This window comes from Aquarana catesbeiana, linkage group LG01 (genome assembly GCF_042186555.1).
Source record: "Aquarana catesbeiana isolate 2022-GZ linkage group LG01, ASM4218655v1, whole genome shotgun sequence".
NCBI lineage: Eukaryota > Metazoa > Chordata > Amphibia > Anura > Ranidae > Aquarana > Aquarana catesbeiana.
This window is the reverse complement of record NC_133324.1, coordinates 405,208,265-405,220,399: the sequence shown is the minus strand read 5'-3', so window position 1 is coordinate 405,220,399 and position 12,135 is coordinate 405,208,265. Positions and strand designations below refer to the sequence as shown.

Sequence of the window (12,135 nt, the reverse complement as noted above, 5' to 3'; positions counted from 1 at the left end):
AGCCCACTAACGATTAGAAAATCGAACGAACGTTCTTAAAATGCCTTTATGTTTGAAGGAAGATATTGTTTGTTTTTTTAATAAAAAAAAAAAATTTGATCTCCGAGTCTGATGATATTTACCAGATTTACTCTTTAATAGTATATACAGTATATCTCTCCTCTAATAGTATATACAGTATATCTCTCCTCTAATAGTATATACAGTATATATCTCCTCTAATAGTATATACAGTATATATCTCCTCTAATAGTATATACAGTATATATCTCCTCTAATAGTATATACAGTATATATCTCCTCTAATAGTATATACAGTATATATCTCCTCTAATAGTATATACAGTATATCTCTTCTGTCTGTTATTCTCAGAGTGGATTCGATATTTTCCTCCCTAACCATATAGTTGGTTATTTATATTTACCACTGCATAGAGATATTTAAAAATAAATTGCCTTTTTTTTAAACTTTACATATTTAACTAAATTATACACCACACTTTTTTTTTTTTTTTTTAAGGTTAATAACCGATTAATCGAAACAATAATCGGCCAACTAATCGATTATGAAAATAATCGTTAGTTGCAGCCCTAGTTGCTAACACGCCTGAACTCATGCATACACACACTATAAAAATTTATTATATATCTCACAATTTTGTAAATATTTTATTCTATCTTTTTATTTGACAACACTGAAGAAATGACACTTTGCTACAATGTAAAGTAGTGAGTGTACAACTTGTATAACAGTGTAAATTTGCTGTTCCCTTAAAATAACTCAACACACAGACATTAACCACTTCAGCCCCAGAAAATGTTCCTGCTTAATGACCGGGCCATTGGTCATGATACGGCACTGCGTCACTTTAACTGACAATTGCGCAGTCCTGCGACGTTGTACCCAAACAAAATTGATGTCCTTTTACCCCACAAATAGAGCTTTCTTTTGGTGGTATTTGATCACCTCTGCGGTTTTTATTTTTTGAGCTATAAACAAAAAAAAGCGTCAATTTTGAGAAAAAAAAAATAATACTTTTTGCTATAACAAATATCCCCAAAAATGTTTTTAAAAAACATTTTTTTTTCATCAGTTTATGCCAATATGTATTCAACATATTTCTGAAGAAAAAAAAAAAAAAAAATCGCAATTAGCCATTTTCCCTCCCCGGTGTCATGTGACTCGTTAGTGTTACAAGGTCTCAGGTGTGAATGGGGAGGAGCAGGTGTGTTAAATTTGGTGTTATTGCTCTCATTCTCTTATACTGATTACTGGAAGTTCAACATGGCACCTCATGGCAAAGAACTGAGGATCTACAAAAAAATTTTTTTGTTCTACACAAAATGGCGAACCTTGGCACTCCAGATGTTTTAGAACTACATTTCCCATGATGCTTAACTACACTGCAGAGTGCATGAGCATCATGGGAAATGTAGTTCCAAAACATCTGGGGTGCCAAGGTTCACCATCGCTGGCCTAGGCTATAAGGTTGCCAAGACTCTGAAACTGAACTGCAGCACAGTGGCCAAGCCCATAGAGCGGTTTAACAGGACAGGTTCCAGTCAGAACAGGCCTCGCCGTGGTCAACCAAAGAAGTTGAGTGCACATGCTCAGCGTAATATCCAGAGGTTGTCTTTGGGAAATAGACGTATGAGTGCTGCCAGCATTGCTGCAGAGATTGAAAGGGTGGGGGGAGTCAGCCTGTCAGTGCTCATATCATACGCTAGAGGTGCGCATCTTCACTAGTCTCACGATTCGATTAAGACTATCTGGTTAACGATTCGATATGATGCGGCAATGCATCACGATTACCGACGAGCCACCACTTCCGCTTGGACCGCATAGACGGCCCTTTCTCCCTGCAATATTCTGGGACACATAACAGTAGGGCTGGGGAAAAAAATCGATTTGAATCTTGAATCGAGTTGAGAGGTCAAATCGATTCAAAATTTCAGCAAATCGATTTTTTTTTTTTTTCCCACCAGGACCGGCGCTGACACCGCACCGGTCCTGAGGAGCTGCGGGCAGGCTTCTTTAGGCGAAGCCACAGCTTCGGTCTAGTCCGCGAGGCCGGACGCCTTGGACTAGGCCGAAGCCGCGGCCTCGCCTAAAAACTCCTGCCCGCAGCTCCTCAGGACCGGCGCGGTGTCCAAAAAAAGAAAAAAAAAACCCTTCAATCGAATCGTGAATCGCGGTGTCAAAAAAAAATAAAAGCAGATTTTTTTTTTTTTGGAGAAAAATCGCCCAGCTCTACATCACAGGTCCCAAAATATTGCCCGGCTATGCAGGACAGCACAGTGAGACATGCGCACTTGGCTGTGAGGCTGCAAGCTGTCACAGCCGGATGCCCACAGTAGTATTGCTAGCGCTGTGGACAAGCGGGGGAGAGAAGGGAGGGTTTGGATGGCCACGTCACTGGATTGTGGGACAGGTGAGTGTCTTTATTAAAAGTCAGAGGATACACTTTTTTGCAGCTGCTGCTGACTTTTAATAAGCAAAAAGTTGACTGGAACTCCGCTTTGAATTAAAAATAACCTCACTCCCTTAAAAAGTGCACTAATCTGGTGCACTACAGGGTACAGGCATTCACACACACTGCTGCTGGGAGGTCAGGAGGGATTACAGTCCACAGCTAACAAACAGCCCTGTGAAGTTCCCTGTACTGTCTCTGTGCTGACCAGGGGCGGTTGGTGCTCAAACTTTTTGGGAGGGCGCAAAGAGAACTGAAAAATACTGAACCTCCCCCATCAATGGCAGCCCCACTTGTGCCATAAAATGCAGCCATCACTTCACTAACCACCCCCCCACAATGCATGGGCCGCCACTGGTGCTGACAGTTCCCTGGCATTCCTGTTTGTACCTCCCAGCACATTAGGAGTTAAGACAATGGAATGTGCAAAGGGGAAGCCAGGGAACTGTCAGCATGGAGCATGTACAAGGTGTAAGTAGAGTACAAACACATTTGTACTCTACTTACGGTGGTTAAAATTACTGTGGCTTACTAAATCCTGTCACCAAATGTACTATGTTCTTTTTTCCCATCTCTGTCCATTGTGTCCTTTTTTCCCCCCTGTGAAATTCCTTGCTGTAACTTTACCCTCTTCGCATACATCTAAGACGGCCTACTTGTCTACACTTTTATTGGCAGTCATTTCTGTTGAGGAAACCGATCACCCTAGCCAGATACCTGTGCATTAGGAGGCTGGTCCCCTTATCCACCCCTTTAGAGCGCATCTATCTCACAGTGGGTGCCCTGCATCCGAAGCCTTCCTACTCTGCTGGAAGGTAAGACTCAGGAAGCTATTACCTTGAGTTCAGCAAAGGATTTCTACACACACAGGGTAAATAAGAAAGCAAAAAGAAGGTCTGCTGATCCCATGAAGTAAAGAATTACAGGCCTGAACTACTGAGGTGAGCTCCCTCCACAGCTTCTCCAAAACTTCAGTACTTGGAAGAGGACAGATTCTGTGATGGAGATGAACCCACTGGTTGCCTCTGTATGGGTGGACAACCATGCCTTTGTATCAAACCTTACCCTCCCTTGGCCACAGTGAAGAGGTCCAAGAGTGATAATCAGAGGCTGCTGAGATCTGGAAGGAAGCTGCACCATTGAACTGGTAATTATTTCAGGGTTATACCAGTAATTTACACAGAAGTTTGAGTTATACAAAATTAATAATCAATGCCTGACTACATTCATATGTATAGAATTAGACTGCTAATTACATGCTGAACAGTTGTGGAGAGGCTCCCACAATCAACACAAACCTGAAGACCTGGGTTTGTAAAGACAGATATCCAGTAATTATCTTGTGAGTCATTACTGAACATTGCAGAATATACTAAATATGACCCATATATTCTCTTGGCTCTGACAAAAAAAATCTGCTATTAGCCAAGGCTGTGCTCACAAGCTTTTGATTGCTTCAAATGGGTTTTGCATTCCTATACAAGTCTATGGGAATGCAGAACCTGCAGGTTAAAAACTCTTAATTCAGGATTTAGTAAAGTTTAAAATAGTTTGTTTCAATCAAAATGCTCCAATCTTCACTAAGAGATGCAGCGGTTTGTTGAGCTGTATAAACTGTATATACCCTTAGCTACATACAGAATACAGAGCTGTGTTCCGGCAGCAAGATGGGAACTTTCCATCCCGCTCCCAGAACCAAATCAAGTCGGGCTGAGCGCTGCCCAGCCATTCACAGAGAGCTTTGTATTTTCAGAATACAAAGCTTCCTAGATTGGCTGAGGAGGGAAGGCAAGCAATAGATCAGCTTGGTCCAAACAAACTAAACTTCTCTAAAAGATGTTAGGCATTTAATGCACCTGTCATGAAGTTCTCAGTGATCCCAGAGGCTCCTCAAACCAATGCCATTGAGACTGGCCCTTGGGCAAGATAACTCTGTTTGGTTAGACCTTGAAGATGTTTGCAGAAAAGACATGGTATAAACATGCATATTAGCATTAGTTCATGTCCTGTGAAGGCACTCCTAGCATTAGGCAGGCCATGGATTATGCAATTTTCTTCCCTTCAAACACAAGTGGAAAGAAAATTGCTTGATTCCCCTAATAACACAGTCGGCGTTTATGGGGGGAATCCTTCCTACAGCAATATTGTATTCTGCCAGTGGGGAGCGTGGAAAGTCTTCCCTGCCAGCAGAACACAATTAGGCCCCTTTCACACGGACGGATAGAATTGTGCTTTTAGCTGCGGACAGATGAAGTTATCTACCGCAGCTAAATGCACACAATGCTTTCCTATGGCCCCATTCACACACTGCGTTTAGTGACGGTTTTGTTACATGCGGTTTTGTGCAGATAGAAAAAATAAAGTTGACTGCGTCCAGGAACAATTTAGCGCAGCTATCTGCACATAACTTCAGGTAATCTCAGTGTACTATTTCTCCTGCAGATAGCAGCGGTAACAAGGAAAGAAAAACAGGAAGCACATCAGAAATGGCAAGAATGTTCCAAACGCAGCTAAACACAGCTGCATGTAAATGCAGCTAATTGCAATGTACAACTGCAAGTGAATGCTGTGCCAGGATTCTCTGAATTTCAAAATAACAAAACATGCTTTTAACAGCCACCTAAGTGTTGCTGGCTATAGCCGGAGGCACTTATTTGGAAAAACCCCACCAGACCGGTTGTACATAAGTCGATCGACTTGAGTGGGTGCCCATAAATGGATCAAAATTTGGCCAGTCCCTGCTTAACCGGCTGAATTTTGATACATGTATGGCCGACTTTAGCTCTTATTTATTTCTGTGAAGAAACCAATACCAAGAAATGAAGAATCTGAACTGTAAACTGCTGCTGGAATGTTTACATTGTTAGAAGCCTGCAAAGACCACTTTCATCTGTCAGAAAAATCTATGAGCTAATATACACACATAAAGAAGACCTCCTTATGAGCAACATTGGTACCAACAAAACCAGGCTTCAGTATACAAATAAAATTCCTTTAAAGAGGATGAGGCCTTTCTGATGGAACTACTATGGGAAACAAGAACAGGAGTATATCACCAGCTAAAATAGCAGTCTGTATTTATTTCAGTGATGTCCAATTTAAAGTACATTAAGTATTGCCCAAAACAGAAGCGTATTGTATTTATCATGTATGCTGTGGAGAACCCAGCAGAAGATACAGTGAGAAATAAAACAGGTCATGCACACCTGCTGTGTGTAAGTTTTCCTCCTCTTCCCAGGTCCCCTGCTGGCACTTCTGGCTGCTCCCCCAGCAAGCCCCTTGCTATGAGGGCACCGATGCATGCTCGCTCTCAAATCCCACTGTGTGTGTCCATAAGACACACACACGCCCCCTTCTTTGCTGTCATTGACAGCAGCAAAACAGAGAGCAGAGAGCCAAGACTCACGTATCTGCAGTCTTCTCGCTATGCGTTCAAAGTCAAGGATTTATAAAGCTTGTCTGGGCTATCAGAAAAAAGGGGGCAGAGAGCTGAGGTTACACTCTGCAGATCTCAGTGAGGAGAGCGCTGAGAACCGATTGGTGGTAAGACACACAACCCCCCTCACACAGTACACAGGAACAGAGCTGAGGCTGTCAATTAACCGGAGATCCCTCCTCAGTCACCTTTTTTCTCTTGGTGTCAGGAGAACTTGTCAGAAGTGACTCATGCTGATAAAAGGAGGAAGCAGCAGACAGAAATGACACTTGGTGCTCTGAATTCAGACAAGTACACACTATAGAGGAATGTGCTTTGCTCATATTTCATGTCTGAGGTTTACAACCACTTTGAGGTAGTGGTGGGCAAACTGCAGCCCTCCAGCTGTTGAGGAACTACATTTGCCATGAGGCATCGCAAGACTGATGGTTGCAAACACGACTCCCAGAGGCATGATGGGACTTGTAGTTCTGCAACAAGTGGAGGGCTGCAGTTTGCCCACCCTTGCTTTAAAGCGTTTGTAAAGTAGGGGTGCACCGAATGGGTTTTTTGGTGCGGAAACCGATACCGAAAATGAAAAATACACTAGGCCGAAAACCGATACCGAAAATGAAAAATACACTAGGCCGAAAACCGATACCGAAAATGAAAAATACACTAGGCCGAAAACCGAAACAGATACCGAAAATGACTATATATATTTTAAATAAAATGTATACATTTTTATAAAACAAATTGCTAACAGTATTAGCAAAATTTCCATGCAGTGCACCTTTACCAGATATGATGCAGGAGATGGTCAGAGACTGCAGACCTGGTACAGGAGATGATCAGAGACTGCAGACGTGGTACAGAAGATCAATGCAGCCTCACCAGTGTCCATCAAATACAGCTTCACCAGTGCCTGTCAGATGCAGCCAGCCTGCCTGTGCCCATCATGCAGCCTCACCAGTGTCTGTGCCCATCAGATGCAGTAGCCTGCCGATGCCTGTCATGCAGCCTCACCAGTGCCGATATGTAGCAGCCCGCCAGTGCCTATGCCATGCAGCCTCACCAGTGCCCGTGCCCATCAGATGCAGCAGCCCGCCAGTGCCTATTTAGAGACGGCGCTGCGGCCCGACACCCTCACTCCTTTCATTGGCTCACTGTCTAACAGCAGCAGGGGCCAATAACGCTTTGCAACGGTCTCAGCCAATAGGGAGGGAGAGTCCCAGCCAACCAAGTCTCTCGTGCAACATCACTGGATTGAGATGGGCTCAGGTAGCTATTAGGTGGGCTGCTGCACACAGGCTTTAACCACTTGAGGTCCGGGCCATAGCCGAATGACGGCTACAGCGCGGACCTCAATCTCCGGGAGGACGTCATATGACGTCCACCCCTATGCACGCGCACCGCGCGCACCCTGCAGGGCGCGCGGTGTGCGCGCTGTGATCACCGAGTCACGGAGACTCGGATGATCACAGATCCGAGTAAGGGGCCGGTCCCGGCCCCTTACCATGTGATCAGCTGTCAGCCAATGACAGCTGGTCACATGATGTAAACAAAAGCTCGGTGATCGGTTTCGTTTTCTCCTCACGCTGACAGCGTGAGGAGGAAAAAAAAGCCGATCACCGGCTTATGTCAAAGGGACATCGGTCCCGAAGAGGAAGGAGGCACAGATGCCTAAAACACTGCCACCCATCAGTGCCCATAACCGCCACCCATCAGTGCCCATCACTGCCACCTATCGGTGCCCATCACTGCCACCTATCGGTGCCTATCAGTGCCGCCTCATCAGCGTACATCAACGAAGGAGAAATATTAACTGTTTGCAAAAATTGATAACAAAATACAAAAAAAATATAATTTTTTTTTTAAATTCTGTCTTTTTCAAATTTTTTTAACAAAAAATAAAAACCGTAGAGGTGATCAAATACCATCAAAAGAAAGCTCTATTTGTGGGAAAAAAATGATAAAAATTTCATTTGGGTACCGTGTTGTATGACCGCGCAATTGTCATTCAAAGTGCGACAGCGCTGAAAGCTGAAAATTGGTCTGGACAGGAGGGGGGTTTAAGTGCCCAGTAAGCAAGTGGTTAAAGAGGAGCTCCAGGCTTCTTCAGAAAAAATTAAAAGTCAGCAGCTACAAAATACTGTAGTTGCTGACTATTAATATTAGGACACTTGCCTGTCCAGAGATCCTGCAATGTCGGCACCCCAACCAATTTTTTCGCTTGGCTCTCGGGTGCTGCCGCCATACCTTGTAAGGGAACCCGGCAGTGAAGCCTTGCGGCTTCACAGCCAACTCCCTACTGCGCATGCGTGAAGTGCCCTGCACTCAACGGCAGGGGAAGAAGGAGGGGGGCCGAAATTCCAAGAGAACTCAGCCACAGCAAAGTCATACGCAGGTGGGAGCGGGTACCTGTCAAAAAAACGGTATCTGCTCCCCCCCCCCAAAAGGTGCCAGATGTGGCAGCAGAGAGGGAGGAAGAAAGCGGAGCTTTACTTTAATGCATGAAGATAAAAAAAACCTTCTGCCCTTACAACCGCTTTAAGGTCTCACTCATACGTGTGCCAGCCATTGCTGCCTTCTGAAAAAGGATCCATGGTGGATTGCTTTCCAGAGGTGTTTGGCAGGCGATAAGATAGTAGTTATATGTCACCTTCCCACCACCTGTCGTAACCCTGAAAATATCGACGACCCACCGCAGTTGCGGCAAGGCCCCTTCCACTTGAATGGGTCACAATGGCATCACCCGTTGATTGCAACATAGCACCATGGCATGTGTACAGCCCTGAAGGGCAGTCCTGGTGGTAAAACAGCAGCTCTAGCACCGCCCTCTGGTCACCCCTATGAACAAGCCCTGACTGTAAATGGTATGACAGAGCTGTATAAATGTGAGGTATGGATGGCCATGTCTTTCATGATGTCAGGTATGAAGGTGAGAGCCATACACCAGCTAGTGACACTTAGAGATGCCTATGCTGTAATGTAGGACAGTCCAGAGAGAAGGGAAGCCGCCAGACATTTTGCAGCGCACATGAAAAGCAGCACAATGCTCGGTAATCATCGTCCTTACCCCTGAGCCCGGGACTCTCATCCTTCTCCCGGATCCTCTGGATCTTCACCGGCCTCCCGCTCAAGGTGGACAGCAACAAGCGCTGCCGGAAGAAATTGCAGCCCTCGAAGCGAAGGCAGTGCCCCTGGCTCGCCATGCCGCCCTCACACACCCTCCGCCTGGACAGACTGCCAGAGAGCACACAGCCAACACACGTGGTTTGGAACGGGAAGTCGTATGGAACGCTCAAAGCCTCGGGTCAGGGGTCATGTGAACAGGGTGGACGCAAAACACTGCAAACACACACGCCTTTTTTTTCTTCTTAAACAAACTTTATTAACAACCTTGGGAATCAGAGAAAAGGACGGATTGACTAGGCTACGGCTGGTTCTGGGAAGCTTGTCGGGCTGTGAAGATTTTGTCCGGCTTTCTGTTTTCAAACTTTCTTCTACTTGACCTCTATATAGAAAGTGCTTCACTAGTGACATCATCAAAAGTTGTCCTCGTGATCCTGCTCCTTTTTCCCTTATTTTCCCAACACATCATCAGAGTACCATCTGCTCCCCGTCCCACTCCCAACAGAACATTACTGTCGGCTCCCCGTCCCCACAGAACGGTACTGTCGGCTCCCCGTCCCCACAGAACATTACCGTCAGCTCCCCATCCCGTCCCCACAGAACAGTACCGTCGGCTCCCCGTCCCCACAGAACAGTACCGTCGGCTCCCCGTCCCCACAGAACAGTACCGTCGGCTCTCCGTCCCCACAGAACAGTACCGTCGGCTCCCCGTCCCCACAGAACAGTACCGTCGGCTCCCCGTCCCCAAGGAACATTACCATCGGCTCCCCGTCCCACTTCCAACATTACAGTACCGTCGGCTCCCCGTCCCCACAGAACAGTACCGTCGGCTCCCCGTCCCCACAGAACATTACCGTCGGCTCCCCATCCCACTCCCAACAGAACAGTACCGTCAGCTCCCCGTCCCCACAGAACAGTACCGTCAGCTCCCCGTCCCCACAGAACAGTACCGTCGACTCCCCGTTCCCCACAGAACAGTACCGTCGGCTCCCCGTCCCCAAAGAACAGTACCGTCGGCTCCCCGTCCCCACAGAACAGTACCGTCGGCTCCCCGTCCCCACAGAACAGTACCGTCGGCTCCCCGTCCCCAAAGAACAGTACCGTCGGCTCCCCGTCCCCACGGAACAGTACCGTCGGCTCCCCGTCCCCACGGAACAGTACCGTCGGCTCCCCGTCCCCACGGAACAGTACCGTCGGCTCCCCGTCCCCACGGAACAGTACCGTCGGCTCCCCGTCCCCACGGAACAGTACCATCGGCTCCCCGTCCCCACGGAACAGTACCGTCGGCTCCCCGTCCCCACGGAACAGTACCGTCGGCTCCCCGTCCCCACAGAACAGTACCGTCGGCTCCCCGTCCCCACAGAACAGTACCGTCGGCTCCCCGTCCCACTCCCAACAGAACAGTACCGTCAGCTCCCCGTCCCCACAGAACAGTACCGTCGGCTCCCCGTCCCCAAGGAACATTACCGTCGGCTCCCCATCCCACTCTCAACAGAACAGTACCGTCGGCTCCCCGTCCCCACAGAACAGTACCGTCGTCTCCCCGTCCCCAAGGAACATTACCGTCGGCTCCCCGTCCCCACAGAACATTACCGTCGGCTCCCCGTCCTCACAGAACAGTACCGTCGGCTCCCCGTCCCCACAGAACATTACCGTCGGCTCTCCGTCCCCACAGAACATTACCGTCGGCTCCCCGTCCCCACAGAACAGTACCGTTGGCTCCCCGTCCCCACAGAACATTACCGTCGGCTCCCCGTCCCCACAGAACATTACCGCCGGCTCCCCGTCCCCACAGAACATTACCGTCGGCTCCCCGTCCCCACAGAACATTACCGTCGGCTCCCCGTCCCCACAGAAAAGTACCGTCAGCTCCCCGTCCCCAAGGAACATTACCGTCGGCTCCCCGTCCCCAAGGAACATTACCGTCGGCTCCCCATCCCCACAGAACATTACCGTCGGCTCCCCGTCCCCACAGAACAGTACCGTCGGCTCCCCGTCCCCACAGAACATTACCGTCGGCTCCCCGTCCCACTCCCAACAGAACAGTACCGTCGGCTCCCCGTCCCCAAGGAACATTACCGTCGGCTCCCCGTCCCCACAGAACATTACCGTCGGCTCCCCGTCCCCACAGAACATTACCGTCGGCTCCCCGTCCCCACAGAACATTACCGTCGGCTCCCCGTCCCCACAGAACAGTACCGTCGGCTCCCCGTCCCCAAGGAACATTACCGTCGGCTCCCCGTCCCCAAGGAACATTACCGTCGGCTCCCCGTCCCACTCCCAACAGAACAGTGCCGTCGGCTCCCCCGTCCCCACAGAACAGTCCCGTCGGCTCCCCGTCCCCACAGAACATTACCGTCGGCTCCCCGTCCCACTCCCAACAGAACAGTACCGTCAGCTCCCCGTCCCCACAGAACAGTACCGTCGGCTCCCCGTCCCCACAGAACAGTACCGTCGGCTCCCCGTCCCCACAGAACAGTACCGTCGGCTCCCCGTCCCCACAGAACAGTACCGTCGGCTCCCCGTCCCACTCCCAACAGAACAGTACCGTCGGCTCCCTGTCCCCACAGAACAGTACTGTCGGCTCCCCGTCCCCACAGAACATTACCGTCGGCTCCCCATCCCACTCCCAACAGAACAGTACCGTCAGCTCCCCGTCCCCACAGAACAGTACCGTCGGCTCCCCGTTCCCCACAGAACAGTACCGTCGGCTCCCCGTCCCCACAGAACAGTACCGTCGGCTCCCCGTCCCCACAGAACAGTACCGTCGGCTCCCCGTCCCCACAGAACAGTACCGTCGGCTCCCCGTCCCCACAGAACAGTACCATCGGCTCCCCGTCCCCACAGAAAAGTACCGTCGGCTCCCCGTCCCCAAGGAACATTACCGTCGGCTCCCCGTCCCCAAGGAACATTACCGTCGGCTCCCCATCCCCACAGAACATTACCGTCGGCTCCCCGTCCCCACAGAACAGTACCGTCGGCTCCCCGTCCCCACAGAACATTACCGTCGGCTCCCCGTCCCACTCCCAACAGAACAGTACCGTCGGCTCCCCGTCCCCAAGGAACATTACCGTCGGCTCCCCGTCCCCACAGAACATTACCGTCGGCTCCCCG

At 49.1% G+C, this 12,135-nt stretch overlaps 1 protein-coding gene across 1 annotated transcript in view; it reads right to left on the bottom strand.

The window, feature by feature from the left end:
• Positions 1 to 9,230, bottom strand: part of RCL1 (RNA terminal phosphate cyclase like 1) — a 64,122-nt gene extending 54,892 nt beyond the window's left edge. Inside the window, exon 1 of the mRNA XM_073634990.1 lies at positions 8,966 to 9,230. Coding sequence (XP_073491091.1) covers positions 8,966 to 9,101 — 136 coding nt within the window. The 5' untranslated portion in view covers positions 9,102 to 9,230. The remainder of the gene's footprint in view (positions 1 to 8,965) is intronic.
• Positions 9,231 to 12,135: the final 2,905 nt, after the last annotated feature.